At 56.6% G+C, this 23,853-nt stretch overlaps 1 protein-coding gene across 1 annotated transcript in view; it reads right to left on the bottom strand.

Annotated features, from left to right (window-relative positions):
* Positions 1–14,792, bottom strand: part of STX1A (syntaxin 1A) — a gene marked incomplete at both ends in the record, with an annotated part of 90,252 nt that extends 75,460 nt beyond the window's left edge. The window contains one exon of the mRNA XM_082008382.1: positions 14,763–14,792. Coding sequence (XP_081864508.1) covers positions 14,763–14,792 — 30 coding nt within the window. The remainder of the gene's footprint in view (positions 1–14,762) is intronic.
* Positions 14,793–23,853: the final 9,061 nt, after the last annotated feature.

The raw sequence follows: 23,853 nt of genomic DNA, 5'->3' as shown, positions 1-23,853 counted from the left end.
GATTTTAAGCATCAACTGCCTTTGATTAAGAGAGGTGGTACCCAGAGCCCTTCAGATGGACAGTGAATAACCTCCGTAACTCCGGCAGAGACTGAGGGACATTTTGCTAGCACACGCAAATGGGGCACAGTTTCTGCCTGCCTTGTGCCAGCGTTATCCCAAAGGGCACGAGTGGTCACAAACTCGCACCTGCACCCTCCCACCCCACCCCAAGGATCTCAAAAACGCGTAATGCCAACAGATCCTGGGGGCACACACTGCAAGTGATGGAACATGCAGCTGCCAAAACAAATGCCACCCCAGACACATGAGCCCCCGGGTCCCAGCATCCTCCTTCCACCGCACTGCCCAGCCTCTCCGTGCCAGTGACAAGGACATTCCCAACAGCCCCGCAGCCAGCAGTCTTCACACGTGGGATTTCCGCTGTGGGGGGTCTTCTTCATTAGCTCAGTGCAACTGTTAGGCTGCTGGATGGTGGGTTCTGTTTAGGGGAGATTTCTCAGAGAAAATGGGACTGTTACTACAGTTGACCTCCTGTTCCTGCTGTAGCATTCCTTTTCTGTGCTCCTTCCAGCTCTGCTGACTCCAACTCTGTGCCACGCAGCTTTTCCTCAGGCAGCAGCCCGCCGCCTGACCGATCCCCAGCACCCGCCATGGACAGACTGGCTCGTCCCTGCGTCTCAGGGCATGCAGCCCAGCACATCGTCCTGCCCGGAGGTTTATCCCACAGTGCAGGGGCTGTGCAGGAGGTGGGGGCTGGCACCACGGCCCAGGCAGACGGTGCAAGGGGCTCTGCGAGCAGAGCAGCTCTGCCACAGCACACGTGTCCTGCTGCAGCCCCATGCCACCCTGGCACACCACCAACAGAATGGCCACCCACAGGAAGGGGTCAAAGGAAAGGGGGCTGAGAGCATCCCTGCCAGGAAGGACTGGGGGATATTGGTGGGTGACAAATGGAACATCAGCCGGCAATGTGCCCTCGCAGGCCAGAAAGCCAAGTGTCTCCTGGGCTGCATCACCGGCAGCGTGGCCAGCAGGGCGAGGGAGGGGATGGTCCCCCTCTGCTCCACTCTCCTGAGACCCCCCTGGAGCACTGCGTCCAGCTCTGGGGTCCCTGGCACAAGACAAACATTTTAAACTGAGCGAGGGTGGGGTTAGGCTGGACACAAGAAGAAATGTTGTACCATGAGGGTGGTGAGACACTGCACAGGTTGCCCAGAGAAGCTGGGGATGCCTCATGCCTGGAAGTGTTCAAGGTCAGGCTGGACAGGGCTTTGAGCAACCTGATCAGTGGATGTCCCAGCCCACGGCAGGGGGTTTGGACTGGAAGATCTTTGAAGGTGCCTTCCAACTCAAACCACTCTGATCCTATGAAAGCCCCCTCCCAGGGTGAGCAGGATGGGAAACACCAGGGAGCCTCTGCAGCCCTGCACAGGAAAATGCATCTTCGTCACAACTTCTCCTGCATCTATCCAGCTTTTTTTGCCTTCATTCTGGCAGGATCTTAATTTGCAGGAATTTTTAGCCCCTTTCTGAGGCCTGCGAGGAAAGCATTCCCAGTTGTTAATTTTAAACATAGGCTTTTACTATGACCATGCAGGCCAGACAGTGCTGGCAGCCAAGGAAAGGCAGCAGGTCAGTATGCGGCCGTGAAGATGCCCATCTCCCCATCACCTCTTGCCTGCACCTCCCACCTCTGAAACGGTCCTGGCTCATTGCATGCAGGATGCCACATCGCTGCTTTGTCCCATCCCTGCTGCTCGCTGGACCCTGTCATTTATTAGACCCAGAAATCCTGGAGGAAAGCAACCCACCGCCCAGGAAGAGGGTTTCTGCCAAAGCCACATGCAGCCTGTTGGAGGCACTTCTATTTTCAAGACCGCTCGCCTCCCAGGCACAGCAGAGTGCTGATGCATAGGCAGAGCGACGGTTATTTAGGGCAGGCAGGGAAGGTCGTGCTGCCCTGCTGCGTGCAGGGAGAGTGGCATAAAAACCCGTCCGGGAGCCCAGCGAAGAGGAAATTACAAGGATGGAGCCGGCCGGTGGGGAGGGCACGTGTCACTCTGGGCTGGAGAAGGGCACCATCTGTCCAACCCACGTCACTGGAAACACTCTCCGTGCCACGCCGCCTCTGACACACGGCATCAGGCCGATCGCGCGGCCCCAACACCCCCAACCCAACACCCCTGCACGAGGGAGGCAGCAGCGGCATCGGCTGTGGGGCTAACCAGGACTCGAGAGGGAAGAGATGCCGCTGGGCAGGCACGGCTTCCTGGGATGCACGGCACTGAAGGATCATCTGCTCCCAGCACCTCCCTCCACCCCAGGGCTCGGTCCAGGCATGCTGCCAGCCCTCGCAGGCACTCTCACCCCAAGGCTTGAGGTGTCTTCCCATACGCTGCTGCCAAAGTAGAAACAAAACCATAGTACCTTTCCTAAGGAAACCTAAAGTGTCCACCCAGCTGACAACGTCTTGGCTTCATGCATCCCAGGTTTTCAAAGCCACACAAAAAGCTCCGGTCTAGGTCAAAGCTGCCTGTTGGTGCTGCTCAATAGAAGCAGCAAACAATTCACAGCCTTCAAAAGCTCAGGCTTGCTTGCCAGTGACAGGCAGGCACGCCATCGAACCAGTGCTTCTCAGCTGCTGAAACGGCCATTCATCCATCTCCGCATCCGCCGGGCACGCCTGATGTGCTCCAGCCTCAGGCAGCAAAGGCTGCCCCAAGACTCCTTGTGGGGACAGAGGAAACAGAGCCACAGTCTAAGTGCCTTAGGTGAGGCTCGCTCTAAAAACAGCTTACAGCGGGCAACAAGCCCAAGTTAATCAACACAACCAGCCAGCAAGCAGCTCCCCTGCCCCGCAGCCTTGGCGAGTCACTGGCATTGCCCACTTCATGCATATAGGTACCGCATGGCAGTGCTGATGGCTGCCTGCGTCACCGGCACGGGGAGCGGGTGCTCTGCCACCGGCACGTCTGGAGCAGAAGAGCAGGAAGGGTTTGATCAACCTCTCTCGACATCCGCTCCTGCCTTGGGCACTTTCAGGCATCACCGGGGACCAAGGGTCTGTGGGGTTTTGCCCCCGCACAGGGTAGGTGAAGATAACCCATCTTTTGCAGGGAGGCCAAGTGGCGGGCAGCGCGGCGGGCAGCGCGGCGGCAGTGGGGACGGCTCTGGGAGACGCTGCCTCCCTGGTGCCTCTGGTGCTGCTGAGCGCAGGGAGTGGGATGGGGAGGGCAGGTCACCAGAGCTCCTCCAGCGTCTTTTGGGGCCTCGCAGGGTTAAACGTGCCCCTCCACAAGGACCAACAGCCCAAGAGGAGGCAGGGCAGAGCAGAGCTGCAATACCCTCCCCAGCAAAGCAGAACAGTGGATGGGAAGACGGTCCAGAGCCCCAGAGCTTCCTGGCTCTGTGGGTTTTGCAACAAGCACACTGATAATAAATTCATTATCAAGCAGATTACATCCCCCTGGTTCAAGCTGGCCCTGTTCCCTCCGCAAGCACTTTCCAGAAGATGGCAGAGGAGCACAAACCAACCGAAAAGAGTCTAAGACCACTCTCCTCCGAAAAGCAAGAGGCGGCAGGCAGGGTGAGCTGCAGCAGGGCGTAACACGGTCTTTATTATCTCAGCAGCAGCTACGCGCAGGCTTCAGCTCCTGCCCTCTTCTGTTAGCGTTGCAGATGAATTTGACCATGTCCAGATGCATCTGCGGAGCCGGTACAGGCAGCAGAGCCACACCAGGGCAGAGGAACAATGGGGTCGGCCACCCCTGGGCACCTCTGCATCCCAGGGGACCGCGCTGACCCCCCGGCTCATCCCCCTGCCAAGCCCTGCCACCAGCACTCACCACCGGGCGAGCCGACCCCTTCGTAGGGAACGTCCGCACGCCCGAACAGCGAGCCCTAACCCTGCCTCCAGCCGCCGCACGGGGCTGCGGGGTCCAAGGCCACACGCTGCCTCCCGTCCCCACCTGAGATAAGGCAAGCTTCAGAAAAACACAATGAAACGAAAAAGCCACAACAGCTGCTACCCCCCTTTTAGGGACCATTAAGTTAAGTAGAAAAAGGCCTCGTCCCTAAGAGATGCAGCATACTGCTCACTGGCTTCGCTTCCAGGCTGAATCTGCTGTGGTTTTTTTAATTTATTGGACATCTCCGCACTGATCTGCCCAGCCTAAGAAATTTCAGTCATCTGGGCTTGACCTTCTTTGCAAAATGAAGGCCCTTTCTGTACCAAAACCAAAGTGCCCTGACACAAGGCTGCTCAGCAGGGGGATGCTCTCCGAGTAGCGGTGGGCCAGGACCACGTCCCTGCACGGAGCTGCACACGTGGGTCCCACAGCAGTCACCTTGTTCCCCGTGGCCAAGTCCACGAGCCCAGGGCATTGCTGCTGGCACCCAAGAGCTCCTGCGGCGGCTCGCTCCCCACAGCTCCAGCATGCGGCTGCGCACGTCGCGGGGAAGGACGAGGTCAGAATAACACAGCAGCGAGCTGCACAGAGATCTCTTCTCAGCCATCTTAAAAAGCCTACAGGACACGTATTAAAGCGTACAGATGCCCAGATCCCTGGAAACATCCCAGTCCAGCTCTGCGATGCTCAGCAGCAGAACAGCCGTTCACTCTCACTGCGGCTCTGCTGCTGAAGCTGCACGTGAACAAGGTCCAAAGCACCCTCGTGTCTCCTACCCACCAAACTACCACCACGCTGGGAGGCTGCATTGACCCTTCACACCTCACGGTTTGCTTTAGTGTTTCGCAGCAGCCAAAGCAAGCCTTTCGTCAGGAGTCCCAAGGCAGAAGCACTGCTCTGGAGGGCTTTCAGGGAGGTGGTGTCAAGGCTGAGCACGAGGACAGCCGGAGGGTCTGCACCTGGGAGAGAGCCCTGGAGAGCTGAACGACCTGAGACCATGGCTTGTTACCTACAGCCTCAGTCTTTTTGCAGACTATATATATAGTACAGCTATGCAGTATAATAAACAAGGTATTTTATAGCACCCAGGCCTCACCTCAACTATGTCCAATTCCAATATTCATCAAAACCAGTCCATACTTCCCACTAACAACTTTTTGATGAATAAAAGTTCAAGGCACAAATGACTTTGGCATTCAGCAACATCTGCGTGAGTCAGTAGGCGTTTCCACTTTCCAACACTAGCAGTGCAAGGGAGATTTCCAAGAGTTTTGACCTTAGGTGTTGGCTTTCATTGCTGCAGAATTACATTTCTGGTCAACTCTTAAGCTCAGTTTTAGAAGCAGGCACGTCAGAAGTGAGAGAGGTACCACCAGTCCTGCACAGGGCAAGGAGCTAAGCTTATCGACCTCCTCTTGTAGCTCTAGGACATGGACAGTACTACGAGCTACTGTAAAGGCACTGATACTTTACAGTCAATTACAAATTTGCAATCATGGCTAAAAAAGAATTTGGATGAAAAACAGCAGACAGGCTTAATTCATCTGAAATTAATTTCTTAATGTCCTTCTGACAGTGACACCATCCTTTTCACAGCTTCTGTGCAGACCAGAGCTTGACACAGGCAGCAGCAGTGCCTGCAGCCATGGCACTCGTCTCTCTTCTCCACCACACTGCATATTTGCCAGGGTCAGCACTCGGAGAGGTTTCTGCCAGGATCATCACCATGCTTGGTGCCTACCAAGTGCCCTACAATTGACACCAAGCCCTGGTGATTCCCACCAGTGACTGCGAGGTCAGTACCCAGAAGTTGCTGGTGAAAAGACAAGGAAAGCCTCAAGGCAGAGGAGGTGATGCAGGTGGTACCACAGCTCCCACGGCCCGTGTCACCAGAAGACGATCAACAGTCCATAAAATGGTTATCCTTCAAATCAGACTGCAATGCCTACAAACAGACACTCATGGAATGTGCTGGGTTGGAAGGGACCTTCAAAGATCATCCAGCCCAACCCCCCTTACCATGGGCAGGGACATCTTCCACTAGACCAAGTAGCTCAAATGGTCACAAATGCTTAAACATGGGAATGACATTTCTTTGGTGCTCTTGCATAGACCCTGTAAAGGAAACTTAGCACCATCCAGGTGAGACATCAACCCTCCCAGAAGGCAAATCTGAAATATCTACTGGAAAATCAAAACGAACAGTCGTCTCGTACACCACAAACCCAAAGTCTGACATGACTTGATGGAAGATCTGAAAGGAATGGCAGATAAAAAGGAAAACTTAATACCAGAAAATCCAAAGCAGACATCTTTGATGGGGATGCAGCAAAAGTATTGCACCATGGGAAGTGGCCACAGCTGGCAGTGAGCTTCTGAAAACCCACAGGACAATGTGAGCAGAAGATTTTTTTTAATTTTGAGGTTTTTTAGTTAGTTCCCATGAAAAAAAAACAGGTCTGTAAATATCCACTAGAAACTGAAATACCACACTATTAACAGAAAGCTCAGTCCCATCTTGCAGCAGATTTTGACACGACGCAGCCCAGGTTTGTCCCCCACGCCTGGCAGCGAACACTGAGGTGCTGGTGCACACCAAAAGAGCAAGCAGCAGAGAAGAGGAACCTTCTCCAGAGGCGGGAGAACACTGGCCTAAGAACAAATTAACAAAACTAATATGGGGCAGGAGATTTAGAATTTTACAACCCAGTCAGGACCTGATCTAGCAGAACATGTCCCTGCCCATGGTAATGGGGTTGGACTAGATGATCTTTGAAGGTCCTTTCCAAAGCAAACCATTCAACGATTCAATGACTGTGGTCCTGCAACGACTGTCCAATGGCAGCAGGGACAAGCAAGCTTCTCTGCAGCAGGTCTTGACACGGTTGTGAAAAGGGCCAGGGAGTTTGCAAGGTCTCGAACACAGCCGTGCACGTACAGCATTGACCTCAACCTCAAAGAGACCTAGACAACCTCTCCCCATGGGCAGCACCGGTACCCTTGACAACTGAGGGCAAGTTTTTTCCTTAGCCTGACCTCTCCATGGCTGCTGCAGCAGAAGGATTTCCCATTCTCCTCTGGATGCCTCCAAGCACAGTTTTTGGCCAGCAGTCAGCACACATCCTGGGCTCCACTCACTACTTCGACGGCTCCTGTGAAAGATGACAAAGGCAGAGTCCCTCCTGCCAGAGGAGAGTGGCTGTATCTCCTGCACCTCCACCGGAAATACTCGGAGTATCACACTGAAGAAAGTTGAAAGCTGCTTAAGGACATCTCTCATGTGGGACCTGAGTACTTAGTATCTCCTTGCATTCAAGGCAGGTTAAAGAAAAGCAAATAAAACATCTATTTACAAAACTCAAACTAGACCACACGAGTATGCACCTGAAAGAAAAGATGAGCACCAAACTTAAAGTGGATTCATGGTGGTTTTCTTATCACAGCCCACATCCAAGGATGCTTGGTTAAGCCAGTCAGCCTGAGCTGCTCGCACAGGGTGATGCTCTTCCCCATCAGTTCTGCAGATCTGAGGTCTTGAAGAAATTTTCTTCCTGATGTGAGCTGCCAGCTTTCAAACAAAAGTAGTGTGGAGAAGGTAATGGAGAAGTGCAGTAGAGAAGTACCATGCTTACAGCCTTCTGCAGGAATGGCAGCAAGATGGCTCCAGGTTCACACCATGACCTCCTAGATATCACCGCATCCCACGCCCACATAAAAGACATACAGGCTGCATCACCAGCAGCGTGGCCAGCAGGGCGAGGGAGGGGATGCTCCCCCTCTGCTCCACTCTCCTGAGACCCCCTTGGAGCACTGCGTCCAGCTCTGGGGTCCCCGGCACAAGACAGACACGGACCTGGTAGAGCGGGTCCAGAGGAGGCCACCAAAATGGTCTGAGGGCTGGGACACCTCTGCTGTGGAGAAAGGCTGAGGGAGTTGGGGCTGTGCAGCCTGGGGAAGAGACGGCTCTGGGGAGACCTCACTGCGGCCACTCAGCACTTAAAGGGGGCTCATAGGAAAGAGGGAGAGAGACTTTTGACCAGGGTCTGCAGCGACAGGACAAGGGGCAACAGTTTTAAACTGAACAAGGGTGGGGTTAGGTTGGACATTGAGAAGAAATGTTTTACAACGGGGGTGGTTGAGATGCTGGCACAGGTTGCCCAGAGAAGCTGTGGATGCTCCATCCTGGGAAGTGTTCAAGGTCAGGCTGGACGAGGCTTTGATCAACCTGATCTAGTGGCAAATGTCCCAGCCCACTGCAGGGGGGTTGGACTGGATGATCTTTGAAGGTCCCTTCCAACTCAAACCATTCTGTGAGTCCACAACACACCACATGCCACAGCCTGTCCTCTGCTCCCCCATTTGGGGGGCAAGGCAGCGCCCACATTTCAGACTCCAGCCCTGCCGCTGGCCACCAAAGGCAGAGATGCAGGCAGCCTGTGGCACATCATCCCTGCCCTCTCCCCCTTCCTTCCAGGTCAGCAAAATTGTGATTCCAGAGCTGCCTCCTTTTATATTTTTTCTAAATAAAGATGGTCTTGTTTGGCTTTATGCCTGGTCTGATCCTGACACAACATCGCTCAGTTTTTCAAGCCGTCCTTCTCTGCTAACCTTCCTCTCCCCTTACATCTCCTCTAAGGATAATCCTGCAGACGCTGAGGTCCAAGGACGTTCAGCCATTCCCTGCACGGGTTTGCTCAGGTCACCCTCCAGTCGCCCGGAGCCAGGATGTTCCTGGCACACTCTGTCTTCCCGGATCTTCCACTTGGGCTCACTCTCCTCTTTTTTGCTAATATACATAATTTTCTGGAAGTAGCAGTTTATCACAGTACTTAGCTTAATGAGCCTTACTGTACATGTTCTGCCTGTAGTGATAATTTTGCATATTTCCTGAGAAATCTTGTTAATGGGGAGATACATAGCAAAACAAACATTTGTATAGCTTCTGAGCAGCTCGCACAAAGACACTTGCAATTAAAACAATGGGAACTAGTCTCAGCCCCTCTGGCTTGAGCCCTTTTAGACGTCCGGTGCGCCGCCAGCATACGCGGCTTGCGAACACAACGCCTCATTACTCTTCGGTGCTCAGTGTGGCACCAGGTTTCAGGAGGCAAAGAGCACTTCTGCATTCAGGCTGACTGCAGTGGGACCTCCAAGCCCCCACCACACTGGACCTTGAGCTCTCCAGCAGACACCAAGGGACCCCAGGTCTCAGCATCCCCCTCCAAGGCTTGTGCCGGCAGGGGCTGAGCCCGCTTGTCCTCCAAATCCCCCATCCACTGCCCCACACCTCCGTGGGGTACAGACCCCAGTCTCCTCCCGGGGTGGGGACACGAAACACCGTCCAGAGCTGACCTAGAGACCGGGATTTGCAAGCAAGGGGTCTTCCCAGTTTTAGGTTTTCCTTAGCTTGCCCTACTTGGGTGCATGCCTACTGCTGCCAGCACCATCCCTGCAGCACTGGGATGCCGGGACCCCACAGCTGCTGGGGAGCAGATGAAATCTCCGACGGAGAGCATGCAAGGGAGGCGTTGCAGGCTTGCTCTACATAACCTCCGTTACCTTCTGCCACACCGGCTGACAGGCCCTGCAGACCGCAGGGAGCAAGGGCTCACCCGAGCCTCACGCCCTCCCGCTCTCCAGGACCACGAGGGAGCAGGCAAAGCACCTTCCCTGCGCTGGAGACGCACCCTCATGGCGGGGAGCCGGTTGGGCAAGGTGTGGTCTAAGGGCAGCCATGGTGCACGGCCTTCCCCAGCAGCTTTGCTCCTTCCAGCCCCTAGAAAAGCAGCTTTTCAGCATCACTGTCCACCCGCCAACTACAGCTGGAGCAGGCGGCTGTGCGGGCTGCGGACATGCAACACAGAGCCGCCGGCTGTCGCGCGGCACGTGACAGCCCTGGCTCCCCGACGGGTGAGGGAAGAGGCAAAGCTGAATTATTTACGTGACCCTTTTGGTTGAATAGAAGAGCTCGAAAGCATACCAGGCAACCAAGAGGGTTAAAAAAGGAAAGGAAGAGAGCATTTAAATAAGCAAATAAGCATTTAAATGAGCAAAAGGGTCAGCAAGGACTTTTGCATCAGGGGGTGGCTGTGGAAAAGATCCGCTGCCCATAAGATCGATGAGACCCGACTCCTGCTGCAAACAGCGGCTTTGGTCGACTTCGCATTTGTGCCCCTGAGAGAGAAATCATCAGTGGCAGCAGCATGGGATTATTAACAAGAGGGGATGGAGCAAGGTCTGGCTGCAAGTCCTGAGGGGCCGCGCTGCAGATTTCAGCTGCCGCAGGAGGGAAGAGCGAGGATCCACGGAGATGGACCTGGAGCTGACCTCACTGTCTCTCTGCTTTTATTTTTAACGCACACCTCCCCACAACTCCCACAGGGAGGAGGAAGAGCTCAAAACAGGGATGTGGCAGGCAGGTAGGAGCGGGGAGTTTTAGGACGATCGGCACAATCGCACAGACATTGCTGAAGAAAGGCACCTGAGAACGGCTGCCAGAAAGGAGCAACGGGCACAGGAGGAAAGGGCCCTGCAAAACCATTTTGACCATTTCTGCAAGCTGGCAAAGCCTCTCGCATTGGCATGTGTTGGGAAACAGCTCCCTACTCAAAAATGAAGTACGATGAGAAGCAAAAGCTAGACATGAAATAAAGAGCAACTCTTCAAACCCCAGAGGGATTATTCTCCACTAACACTCATTGGAGCAAGGCAAGCCTTTAGACCCAATGGGAAGGTCACCAGAAATGTGACCACCACTTTGTACACTTGCTTTACTGCAAGCAACCGTTGCAGCTTCAGTCCTACAAACACCTCTGCAACCACCCAGTCTTAGACAGATGAGTGGTCCCACCACACAAGGTCTGTGATGGGGGCCAAAGGCAGACCTCCAGGTCCAAACTGTCCTTCTCCTGTCACCACTCCAGAGAAGGTCCTTCTCACACTGGGGGAGCTTCTGCCAGCACTAAAACCTGACAGGCCTGGACACCATCCTGCAAGCACGGTGGCCTTGCCAAACCTCTCCCCACAGTGCCCGAACCCATGATTTGGGCAGCATCCATCATAGCATCTCAAGGAACACTTCCATCATGTAATTCCAAGATAAAACATCAGGCAAGCATTGTCTGGTAGGGAATGGGGAAAGGATCGGTCAACCGATAAATGGTCCTTCCAAGCCCAATGTGAGTCCAGCAACTGCAAGTGTCACCAGAAATTGGTAACTATTGGAAATTCTGTTAATTGGCTGTATGAAATGTTGACAGCAGAGTCCCACCCTCCTGAAATCACACAGCCACATGTTTCTTAATGGCTGGTAACACCAAGCACGTGGAATTCCTCCAACAACAGCAATCCTGACCTGAACCCCATCCAGGTCTACCTAGCCACTGACCTCCCGTGCACCTCCAGCCCCCCCATCCCCTCAAAAGCCCTTCTCCTGGCGCAGGCAGGCATCTCACAGCAGCCTGCAGCACCTTGGCATCATCTCTCTGCTTCAGCAGCAGGGAGCAAGTGCAGGGAACCGAGTCTTGCAGTGCGGGGCACTCTGGGACCAGGAACTGCCAAATGACACTTCCACAGCCTGCTCAGCATCTTCATCAACGACACAGACAGTGGGATCGAGTGCACCCTCAGCAGGTTTGCAGGTGCCACCGAGCTGAGTGGTGCAGTCGATACGCTGGAGGGAGGGGTGGCATCCAGAGGGACCTGGACAGGCTGGAGGAGTGGGTCCATGTGAACCTCATGAAGATCAACCAGGCCAAGAGCAAGGTCCTGCAGCTGGGTTGGGGCAACCCCCCAAGACTGGGGGGGGGGGGGGGAAGAGGGTGAACAGCCCTGCAGGGAAGAACTGGGGGACACTGGTGGGTGACAAATGGGACATCAATGAGTCCTTGCAGCCCACAAAGCCAGCCCAAACCATTCTGTGATCCCATGACACTTGCACATCTCTCTCACCTCCTCCCACTCGCTCTCAAAACATGATTCATAATTATTTTACCATTTGGACCTGTCTCACACCCGGCAAATCCCGTCGTCTCACCCAAACTGAGCTGTCAGCTCCCAGGCAGGACAGAGCAGCGTGGAACCCTCGCAGTCCTGCACACAAGCACCATCTCATCCCGGCGCTGCGGCACCCCGGCCACAACGCCCTGCTGAGCCAGGACAGCAGAGCCCTCGCACACTGAGCAGAGCTTCAGGATCTTCCTCCATCTGCAGCAGCTGACGGTTCTTTATAATGCAGCACCCTCAGCACCAGCTCTCCTCAAGCTTTGGAGGACACAAGTAGAGCCTAAATAAAAATATTTTAGGTGCCTGGAGCACAGGGAGAAGCTGCTTAGAGACTGTCCCAAAAGCAAAATAAACTATTTTTTGGAAAATTTTTGTCCCATCCATGCTTTGTCACCAACACTGCAGAAGGACAGCAGCAGCAGGAGTGGCTGCTTTTGAGGGTTTGGGGGAAGGGGACCAGCTCCAGCCCCTCTCCGGATGGGCAGGAAATACCACCTGTGGCCAGAGCCATGGCACCTACCCACAAGCAGCTGAGAGCAAAGCTCTGCTGGTCTCATTCTGGGCACCCTTCACCGCCAGTCCTCAGCTGCTCCTCCTCCACAGCAAGAGGACAGTTTTCAGCCATAAACTAAATTTCCTGTCCCTGGTTCAGAGCAGGCCTGGGGGAACCACCACCCCCAGGGCACGAGATAAGGTCGAGTGTATTTGAGCACAACTGGAGAGCCAAGGTTCAGCAAAGACATGGGATTAGCATTTTGTATTTCAAGTACTATTTAAAAAAAAAATTCCATTAAGACATGAAGCTCTTGTTCTGCACAGCAGTGAAAGCCCTGCATCCCCTCCTCAGCTCCAATAATACCAGCTTTTTTTTTTAATTCTTCTTTTTTATCATCTCTGGCAGAATTTAGACACTGTATTAAAACAGGAAGAAACTGGCCCAGGCTATTAAGGACTGGCAATGGCAGCACAGAAAAAACAAGCCCAAACACTCCCTATACTCCATCCACTGCAGCATCTCGCTCCTCCCAGGTGACCGCCACCACCAAGGCTGTAAATCCATGTTTCCCACACACTCTGCCCTGCTCCCCACAGCCCTGCCAGGCTCTGCCCCGACGTGGGCATCCACTCAGCTCTGGGACATCCAGATGTTCCAAACCGGACTTCCATCCCCAGGAGCCCCCCGGTGCAGCAGGGAGCCCTGCTGATGATGCTGCACCCTTCAGCATTAGGTCATCAGCAGGAGTGAGGAGAAAATGCTTCTTATTTTTAAGACATATTTAAAGGAATGGAGAGATTTCAAAATACTCTACAGCATCTCTTCTCAGCCAGCACTGACTGCCAAAAGGACATTCACTAGGCTGTTTTTTACTACTGTTATTAAAAAGCCTATTTTCCAATCCTATTTCACAGCCTGCGCTGCCCGTGGAGAAAGAGCCCCCCGTTTGGGTGCTTTCCAGGCGCTCCGGCTGGGCAGGGGGTGCAGCTGCTCTTTACATGGCCTCGTCCTGCTCCAGCATCGACAGCCGCCCCCCCGTCCCCTTCCTGGCGTCACACTAACTTCGTCCTCCTGGCGCTTCCCGGACCGAGCCGAGCCCCGGCTGGAACGCTCCCGGCGGGGTCCCTGGGGGGACCAGCCAGCCCGGGGACCCACAGCCGACCCCGCTGCCCCTTGCTCCAGGCCTGGCCCCCGCCCGGGCAGAGCGCAGACGGCACGGCCGAACCCCCGCTCGCCTCCGGGCGGCTCGGCAGACCCAATCGTGAAGTAATTAAAAAAAAAAAAAAAAAAAAAAACCACAAAAACACCACAAACAAACAACAAAAAGCAGCAAAGCAAGCGGCGGCGTGACGGCGCGAGGCTGGATGCTCGGAGCAGCACCCTGGGATTTCAGGCTCCCCCGGGCATTCCCGCCGCCCCCCGCATGCTGCAAAGCTCGGCCCCACGCCGCAGGTGGCAGCACCCCCGCCCCAGTGTGACCGGGGGTGGCCCGGGGCCCGGCCGCAGCCCCTGCCAGGCACGGGGACAGGCAGCGAAGGGGCAGCGAGGGGCTCCGCCGCCGCATGCGTGGAATCGGCTGCCTGTGCTCCCCCACTCAAGGCCCCCCCCACCCGCGGGGGGTCTCCGAGGGGCTGTGGGTGCCGGGTGCGGGTGCCCCCGGGCCCGGGCGCTCCCCTGGGACAGGCTGCAGCCGCAGACAGTGCCCGACGCCCCGCGCACCCCCACGGCCTCGGCAGGACCCCGGGTCACGGCACCGGGCGCCCCGCGGCCGACGGCAGTGGCCCGCGACCCGCCGGCGGGGCGGCTCTTGCTGGGTCGGGGGCATCGGCAGAGCCAGGAAGAGGAAGCAGCAAAACGGGGGCAGCGCGGGGCGGCACCGGGCGGGCACCGGCACGGCGCGGGCCGGGCCCGTCTGCCCGCGGGATCCCCGCCGGGCGCTGCCCCCTGTTGCGGATAAAAATAAACATTTTTGCATTTGGTTTTTCTCCTCTTTTTGAGGCTGGGGTGCCGTTCGGCCGGCTCGGCCCCCGCGCAGCCGCTCACCCGGTGCCGCGGGAGCGGGGTCACCAGGGCAGCGCCCACGGCTCGCACCGCCCGGCGCCGGGGGGAAGCGGAACGGCCCGCGGGGGCCGGGGGCGGGGTGCGGCCCGGGGGACCCCGCTCCTGCCCCCACATCCCTGCGAGGTCCGGGGAGGCTCGGCCCCGGCCCCCCCGGCCCAGCCCTCTCTCCTCGGCGCCGCCGCTCGGGGCACGGCGGCCCCCAGCCCGAGCGAGGCGGCGCCGGGCGGTCCCCGAGCGGGGGCAGAGGCACTGCCCCCCGCAGCCCCCCGCGGCCGGCGCCCCCCACTCACGGCGCGCAGCTCCCCGGTCCGGTCCTTCATCCTGCCCGGCCGCCGCCGCTGCCGCCGCCGCTGAGTCCGGCCGCCGCGCGGGGGAGGGGCGCGCGCGGCACATGCGCGCAGCCGGTCGGAGCGGGGCCGGCCCGGGGGGCGCCGGGGGGGAGGGCACTGCGGGAGCGGACACCCAAGAGGGGGCACAGCTGGGGAGGACGCAGCTGCGGTGACTCAAAGTGGGGGAGCACATGGGGTGTTCTAGCGGAGGGGGCACACCTGGAAGGGTCCCGGGGGAGGGAGTCACAGCAGAGGATGTCACACGCGGGGGGGGTCACACCTGGGGCGCACACTCGGAGCTCAGCTAGGGTCCCTCACCGGGGGGCAACACCTGCGGGACATCACATCAGGGGGTCTCCTGGGGGACACACAGCAGGGCAGCCCCGACTGCAGGGTCACACCTGGGTGTTCCCCCGGCAGACACCACAGTTTGGGGACACCGGCAGGAGGGGCTCGCACTGAGCCCCAGCCCGGGGACAGGCATGGGCGGGGGGGTGAGGGGGTCCACCCTGGGGGAGGCTGAGCCCCCACTCGCAGGGAGCAGCGAGGTGCCAGCGGGGCCCAAACAGCCCACACTGCTGCTGTCAGGACCACTGGCTGCAGCTCCGTAAGCCCTGGACATGTCCAGCACCCTTGGGGTGCCCAGTGCTGGGGTGCACCTGGCGTGCAGCTCGGGTCTCCTCCTCCCAGCGCTCCTATACCAGGAAGAAGCTCCAGAGCCACCGGCCTTCAGCATCCTAAACCAGCCAGGTGGGAGTCAAGCAGAAATGTCCCAGCAAAATCCCACTCCTCTTACCCAGGAAACATACAGCCACCAAAACTCAGTGTCTTGAAAGAGACCTCTTCCCCCTGGTCCTCCAGGTTCACACACTGAGCAGATAATCCCTGGAACCGGACCTACATCTCAATAACAAATGGCCTGAGCCAACCCTGCCCAGGTTTAAATGTTTCCATAGGAAAATTAAGATTCGCAGATTAAATATCCATGGGACCCTGACTGATCTTAGAGAAAGAAAACGACAAGATGCCGTTTGCCTAGCGAAGTCCTGTGGGGTATGAAATGAAGTAGCACCAGCCAGCTGTGAGATGCCGCATGCCCGTGCTGGAGATGCTCAGATGCTTCCTGGGAGCCCATCAGACACAGGCTTAGCCCGGGGCTCCCGATGCACCTGGCAGGGACACGGCTGCAGGACAAAGTGCCCAGGGTTCGTGGACACAGCAGGGCTCCCCTCATGGTGCTGCACCTCTTCCTCCACGGATAAACCTGGTCTTGGTGAGTTTTAGCAGTGCTTCCCTGCGCCTACGGAGGCCCTGACAGCCCGCCCCCCCCCCGGGCTCCATCCCAACACCCAGGGCTTGGCGCTGGGGCTGTGACGGTGTCCCCGCCTCACGGGAGCACCCCAGAGCTGCGGCGGGCAGGACTCTCACCCTCCCGCCGCAGCTCCTTCCTGAGCGCAGGGGCCGGGCGTTGCTGCTGGCAGAGCTCCGGGGACCAAACACCGCCCGCTGCGCCGGCGAAGCGCTGCCGGGGGCCGGTTCTGCTGCGCCCATCTCCGCGGCTCCCCGAGAGGGCGGCGGCGGCTCCGCGGCTGCGGGGCGGGGGAGGGGCCGCCCCGGGGACGCGGCGCCGCGCGCAGCCCGACTCGCTGGGGCGCGGCGCCCCCTGGCGGCCGCGGCGGGCACCGGCGGGCGGGCACCCACCGGAGCGGGCGGGGCGGCGGGTGGCGGCTTCCCGCTGCGCACGGAGCGCAGCCGCCATTGCCCCGCTCAGCCCCGCCGGGCACAGCAGCCCCGGGTCCGCCTGTGCCTCCGGGAGCCGCTTCTATTCCCGCGCTTGTTCTTCCCCGAATCGCCCGGACCCACCCCTTTCCCCGCCCTCACCTCCTCTCGTAAACATCCCTTGACAAGTCCTGTGCAATCCCCTGCATCCCAAAACGCGTTCCATGGCCCCAGGCAGAAATACCGCCCCTCCAGCAGGTGCCTTCACGCCAAGGCCCTGGGTCCGGGGCTCTGCCGGGAGGGGCCCGGACAGGGTGGCCCTTCTTCCAAGTCCCTAAATTGGGTTCCCACCTGCCCTGGTGCCTCTGTGCTCCCCCAGGCTTGTGTGGATGGCATTCGCATGGGCTGGTGGCTCCTGGGAGCAGACACGACTCTGAGCAAGAGGGACAGGGACCCCTTGGGAGGAGCGGGAGCGGGAACCTGGCCAGCTGCCTCAGCAGCGAGGGTGAAGGGGAATTTTGCATGGCGCATGACCTTGGCCGCGTTTCAAGGGGTGCCCTGAGCATCTGGCTCTGGCTCTGTCCTGCCTGCTGCTATGCTGGGGTGTAAGCAGGAGGGCTTTGCCCAGCCTGGAGTTGTGGATTCAGATTCGTTGCCCGTTTGGCAGTTCAGCAGGGACATGACATGAGTAACACAGTCAGGAGAGAGCCTGTGCTGGGAAGGACTCGATGCCAGAGGAATGGTGATTACTGCTTTAGGAAGTTGGCATTTGTGACCAGAAAGGGAACACACAGCAGGTGTCCATCACGCTGGTGTTGCTCTGCATCAGGTCAGCCAGCTCAGCCCGCCCGGAGGAGCTCCCAGTCCCAAGCACAGCTCCATCTCCTCCATCCTTCGGGCATGGGTGAAGGCCTCACTAGCCCAGGAGGAGAAGGCAGGTGTCAGGGAACCGGGCTGGATCCAGCAGCTGGTGGAGGCGAGGTCCATCCACCCCAGTCCAGCCAGCACTGAGGCTGAGCATCCATTCCCGCCAGGTACACACACACGTGTGCAACACACACACGTACACGCATGGCTGGTCACACAGATCAGCACTGACAGACTCACAGGTGGCACCAACCTCCTCATCCTGTTCCCCTCCTTGGGGAACACATATATATATGTACATATGCATAGACACAGTGTAGACGCACCTATACAGCGTGGATGCCTCCAGCAGGCGGGCTCAGACGCGCACCCCTCCGAGCTGCGGTCTGACTCCAGCTGCTGCCCTCAGCCCCGCTCACACACAGGGGATACGAGCAGCCCAGCACAGCGGTAGAGCTGGAGTTCAGTAAGGCAGTAAGTCAGCCTGCGCTGATCTCCCACTGCAGGGCATGGCCAGATGGGCGCACTGACCAGCAAACAGGTCACGTGTAACCCGCCCTTTCTGTCCCCTTGTCCCGCTATTTTCCTGCACTTGTTCTTGAATCTCCCAGATCCACCCCCCTCCTCACCTCTGCTTCCTCTCTTAAACATCCCGTAGTAAGTCCTGTGCAAACTCCAAATGCTCTTCCCCAGCATCCTGAATCGTCTCCCGTGCCCCAGGCAGAAATAACCACCCTCGCTCCAGCAGGTGCCTTCACGCCAGGGCCCTGGGGCTGAGGCTCTGCCAAGAGGGGCCCAGACAACGGTGTCCCTTCCTCTGAGTCCCTGATTTGAGTTCCCATCTGCCCTTGTGCCTCTCTGTATCCCCCAGATGGGACTCACATGGGTTGGTAGCTCCTGGGAGGGACCTGGCCAGGTGTTATTTGGGCTCCTTTGCAGAGGGCAGAGGACCTCTATTGCACATCTCACCACCGAGGAGAGTTCTGGTCACCACGAAGAGGGATTAATTTTCTCCAGTGACAAGAGCACTGTACACTCCAGAAGAGATGCCACCCCCTCTGCCTGTTAAGGGAGAAGCCGCTGCCCGAGCGTTCACACACCGATCGAGGAGTCGCGCACACACCACCCGAGGCTTTCACTGCTGGGACCGGAGTCCCTTCGCAGCGGGTGACTCCAGTGAGCTGACGGGTGCCCCTTTCGACTCCTCGCACACACACACTCACTCGCGGGCGCTTCCTCTTCCCTCAGGCTCGACCCAAGGTTTCCTGAAGCAGAACCCCCAACATGACATATGCCAGATGATTTTATTAGGTGGCACAGCGGTGAAGAATAGCTCGAGCTTGGGAGCTTCCGGAGAGGGACCCCGAACAAAAGAATCTCTGGGCAGTAAAACCCTCACAGTCTAAGTTCCCCTCCCCTCGCCAGACGGTTCGGTCCAATGGTAGTATTTGGGTCTGGGGTCTCCTTGTTCCTCACTGGATCCTCTCACTCTCTGCAGTGGGGCTGTTCTTTTTCTTTCCTCGCGGCAGCTTCTGCTGATGGATGTGACTGTCTTGTCTCTAATTTACACCTGTTTTGGGGCCTTCCCTCATGTAACTAAGTCAGAATTCAGTGTAAAAGTTCATCAATATCTAGGTGAAAGTTCACCGCTTGCAGCCTAAGGCTTTTTACTAACGCTGTACAATGGATTCCGTTTGAACTAGGGAAGTGGCTCCTATAACATGCCATTGCCCTCATGAGCTCGCCCCACAGACCAGGCTGGGAGCCCACCTTCTCCCTGCTCTGTTGTCTTCTCCTCTGTCTCCTCCTCCTCCTCCTCCTGGGGAGGCCAGGCAGGCACGTCAGGGAGGTGTCTCTCTTGCCACCAGCTCCCCCTGAAGTGCAGTGCTAATTTAGTCCCCAAGCCAATGCCTGCACACACAAGCCACCCTCCTGTCCAGGAGGGGCCACAGCCATGGGTGCAGACCGGCCAAAATCACGCTGGGTGCCTCAGTGCTCAAGCCTTGGCACCTTCTCCAGACACCCTCAGGATCCCCACAGACAGCTCTCGGCACGGCACATGCTGCCGTGCCCCTGCCACATGCTGCTGGTGGTTTCTCACACCCCACTGCGCCCAATGCCTCCAGGAGCAACGTCCTACCCTCCCCAGGCTCACCTGCCCCACACAGACATGGGCCCAGATCACCCTGAGACAGGGCCAGGTGTCCTTCAGCATGCTGCTGCCCACTGGCTTCTCTGGAGCGCTAGGACCATCTGGGTCAAGGATTCCTGCAGGGCAAGGGACCAGCTTTCCTCCCAGAGGGTGTGAAGCTCCTGCTCCCATCACGTACACATATTAGCTCAAAAACCAGCTCCTCGCACACTGAGAAGTGGAACAGGCATCTGGGTCTGTCTTTGTGCCACCACCATCTAGGTACCTTTCAAGAGCTCTGATATCAAGGGACGATCGTGGACAGCTCAGCTGGGAGTGCAGGAGCATGGAGAGGTCTCACTGGTAGAGCTTAAGTGTTGGGCACAGCTGTATGGGTTACCTGCAGCCAGCCAGCTTTTGCAGCATTTCCCATGTTTGTGCTGCACATACTTACTGCAGCTTGTTAGAACAGGGGCTCACTTCACCCACACCCCCACACAGCGAGGACAAGACCTCATTGCTGCAAATTGCTCTAATTGCCAAGGATGGTCTCACCCATGGAAGGACCTACAAAGCCACCATAATACAGCAAGGAAAAGCTCCTGTCTGGTGTCCTCCCACATTGCGGCAGCTCAGCTCTCTGCTGCCCGCCATGAGGGCAGATCACCATCTCCCTGCCTCTGCCTCCTGCCAAGAGAAGAGGTCATTCCTTGGACCACTCCACGTGCCCCGCGCTCTCCACACTCACCCTTCTCCAAGGTGGGTGAGGATGAAGACTTCCAGACCCAGCTCCCCATCCTCATCTCTCACCAGCGCCAGGACACCATGCTTTTGGCTGTCCCAGCTGAGACTGTGGATGGGTCTGACCATGCTTTTGTCTATCGTCACACTGGAGCATCCTTTCCCTGCTAGAGCTAATGCCGAACAGCTCATACTGCCTGTCCCCTTGTGGCACCGCTGTGGCCCCACGGCTCAGCTCCCTCCATGTTGCCACTGCTCAGCATGCCAGGCAGATCTCCAGCACTAACATTGGGCTGCCAGAGCAGGCACCCCTGCTAGCAAGACAGTCAGCACCTTCCTCCATGCCAGGCATTGAGCAGGACCACCCTGCCTCCATCTGAAGTACCCTTTTTAGCTAGGTCCCATCAAGAGGCTCACAAACAAACATTTTCCTGGTCTCCTAAGCTCCACAGAGCACCATGGAAGCCAGCATTCCCACTTTGCAAACTGCCCTGCCTGCTACATGACAGCCTTTCCCATTTCCAGTCCCAACAGCTGCTCACCTCTGGTGAGGACTGCAGGTCCCCTCTCCCTTCCAGCCAGCCCCAGTGCCCTCCCTCCAGTGCTGGGTGCCACCACTGGTCTTATACAGGGCACTAGAGAGGGCTGCAGGAGCTTTGTTGTGTGGCAAGAGCTGAGACAACGGACAGAGCAGCCTCTGACCCCAACAACTGAGACGCAGCTCCCCAAGAGCCCTGGAGATGCAGGGACTAAGTGGAGGAGGCTCAGGCAGATCTTCATTCATGCTGCAAGCAACAGGGACTGCAAAGAAAAGAAGTCAGAGACACACTTCACTTTAACAGCGCCTGCATCTGCAGCACTCGATGTATTTACCAGCTTTCAGGTGAGTCAGGCAGCTGACAGCAACTGAAAATGCAGCACAGAAGCCCAAGGAGTCACACGCACTCTACTTACACATGAAAAATCACAAAGGTATTTTGAGCAGAGGTTTCAGGAGGATGGCTGGTGAAATCTGTGCCTGAACTAAGATCGATCCTCCTGTTGCCTCCATCAGGAGAGACTGGACTGCAGCTGCCGATGGAAGGAACAGCTCAGACACGCACAAGGGGGTGCAGATTTTAATCCTCATCAGAAGTGCAGAGAAAAGCAAGCCCTTGGCCCTGAGTGTGGCTGACAGTGCGGACATGACTGAAATCCAGGATTTGCCTCCATCGGGAGAGACTGGACTGCAACTGCCGATGGAAGGAACAGCTCAGACACGCACAAGGGGGTGCAGATTTAATCCTCATCAGAAGTGCAGAGAAAAGCAAGCCCTTGGCCCTGAGTGTGGCTGACAGTGCGGACATGACTGAAATCCAGAGCTCAGCCAGGCTCCACATGACACAGCAGCGGGGGCTGCAAGGCTTGAACCTGAAAACACCTTAAGCCATTCATTCATTTTTCAGCAACTGCTGCCACTTCAGGGACACTATTCCCTTTGGAGTCGCAGGACAGAGATCCTGGAGCAGCTGCCAGAAGTAATATGTCAAGGAATAGACTGGAAAGCTGTACAGGGAGGGCAAAGACTGGAGCCACTGAGCCGAGGGAGCCAGGGAGTCTTACTCAGTGCCAAGAACACAGGCCAAGTCTTGTGGCATGGGAGAGACAGGATCTCAGAGGCAAGGCAGGGATGAGCTAATTAAGATGGGCCACTCCACACCACCTCCCTGCACGGGGAGCCTCACCCCAGCACCCCGCTGCCTGTGCGTGCTCATGCCAACAGGGAGATGCTGGGGAGGGGAGGACCGGTGCAGGGAAAGGCTGACCATAGTCACAAGCGGATCCAGCTGACAAGCTGTAGGTTCCCTCTCCCCATGTTAGGGTAGCAGAGATCATGCCAACGGCGATTACTCCAAATGCTTGTCTCCATGCCAACAGCCATTAAAAAGTTGCTTTTGAAAAGCTAGTATCTTTTACAATCTCATGCACCCAAGCAACAGAAGGATGCTTTGCTATCGCTTTTCTGAGGGCAAGACTCCTGTCTCCACACTGCCTGTGGGGCAAAAGAGTCCAGCCAAGCCCCATAGCAGTGGGTGACACAGTGAACAAGGGAGATGACGTTAGGAGGGAAGGGAAACTGTGCTATGACTTGCAGAGGTTGAGGTAGGGCACCCAGAGAGGCATCTGTTGTGGAAAACAGGGAAGAGCTGTGCCCTGTGCACGAGCGGTCTCTCCAGGCTGCACTTTTGGCCAGCCCAGGTTGGTAGGGCGTGCTGCATCCACACCACCCAGCCATTCTGCACACCTTGCACCCTCTCAGGCTGTTTCTGCTCAGCGCAGGGAGCCTGGTGAGGCCAGGAGCCCTGGGAAGGTGGAGATGGCACAGGCTGGTGTCATGGTATCCCAGCTCAGCTCTGCTCTCACAGGGTGAAGGGCTGCAGAAGGGAGCAGAGCGGCTTGTGTGCTAATAGTGTGGGGCAAGGGGCATAGCTGGGTGCAAGAAGAAAGCAGGGACAAAACTACATCCAGGATTAAGCTACAGAAAGGATTAAACTACAGAAAGGAATAAACACACAGATCTATATGCACACAGAGGTCTGTGTGTGACATGCACACAAAGAAGAAAAAATCAAAATGGGACAGGAGAAGGGAAAGGATGGAGAAGGAGAGGTGACCAAGGAGAAGAGGGAGGGAATCTAGCCCTTGCAAGCACAACTGCGGTGGAAAACACTGGATATTGCAAGCAAAGTGTTGAGAAGCAAGCTGGACTTGGTGTTTCCAGCAGCTTCAGGAAAAGTGCCCATTCACCTGGGTCTACAGCCTGTCTCACCTCTCAGACTCCCAATGCCATCTCCAGAGCTGTAAAAGAGCATCACAGTGCTCATAAGGAGACTAGCAGCAGAGAACAAGATATCACAGGCACTGGCAGTGTGGGATAGGAACCCCCAGAGAAACAATAACCACCTGGCAGGAATCACATTGCTCCCTCCTCCTCACGCCTCCAAACAGCTGCCTGACAACAGGCTTTGCTCAGCTCATGCACAAGCTGCCACCATCAATTGCGCTGTATAAGAAAATTTGCTACTGCAAAAAAAACCCCAAAACATCTGGAAGAGATGATCTGCAGTCTCCATGCAAAGAATAGGTTCAACAAACATCTCTTGGGCTTTGATATTGCCTGAAGGAAAGCAGTGGACTAGATCTTGATATCCAGTTTGACCTTTCTGGATTTCTAAGGCCAGATTAAGTCACAGGGAATCTACCTTTCCCGCCTGCCCAAAGGGCTGATATTCTCAGGTCTGGAAAGCTTTAAACAACTCAGAATTGCACACCTCCAAGACAATTTTTCACACTTTCCAAAAATTCTCCCAACTGTTTTGAAAGTCAGATTTATTTAAGAACTTGTGACTAAATTATAGGCAAGTCTGATTCTATCAGTCCCTTCTGATTTTTTTGTGTTACTCTAGAAAAGAATCTTGACAGATGAGAGAGAAAGGGAAGTACCTCCAGTCTATATGGTGCTAGGGTTTCACTTTAACCAAAGCAATGATTTCAATGCAGGAAAAAAGAGCGCACACTCATTCATTTTTTGACTGATCCAATGAAGTGTGATTT

This window comes from Phaethon aethereus (genome assembly GCF_964289735.1).
Source record: "Phaethon aethereus genome assembly, chromosome: 19".
Lineage (NCBI taxonomy): Eukaryota > Metazoa > Chordata > Aves > Phaethontiformes > Phaethontidae > Phaethon > Phaethon aethereus.
Note: the sequence above shows the minus strand (reverse complement) of the source record. Positions and strands in the feature narration are given on the sequence as shown.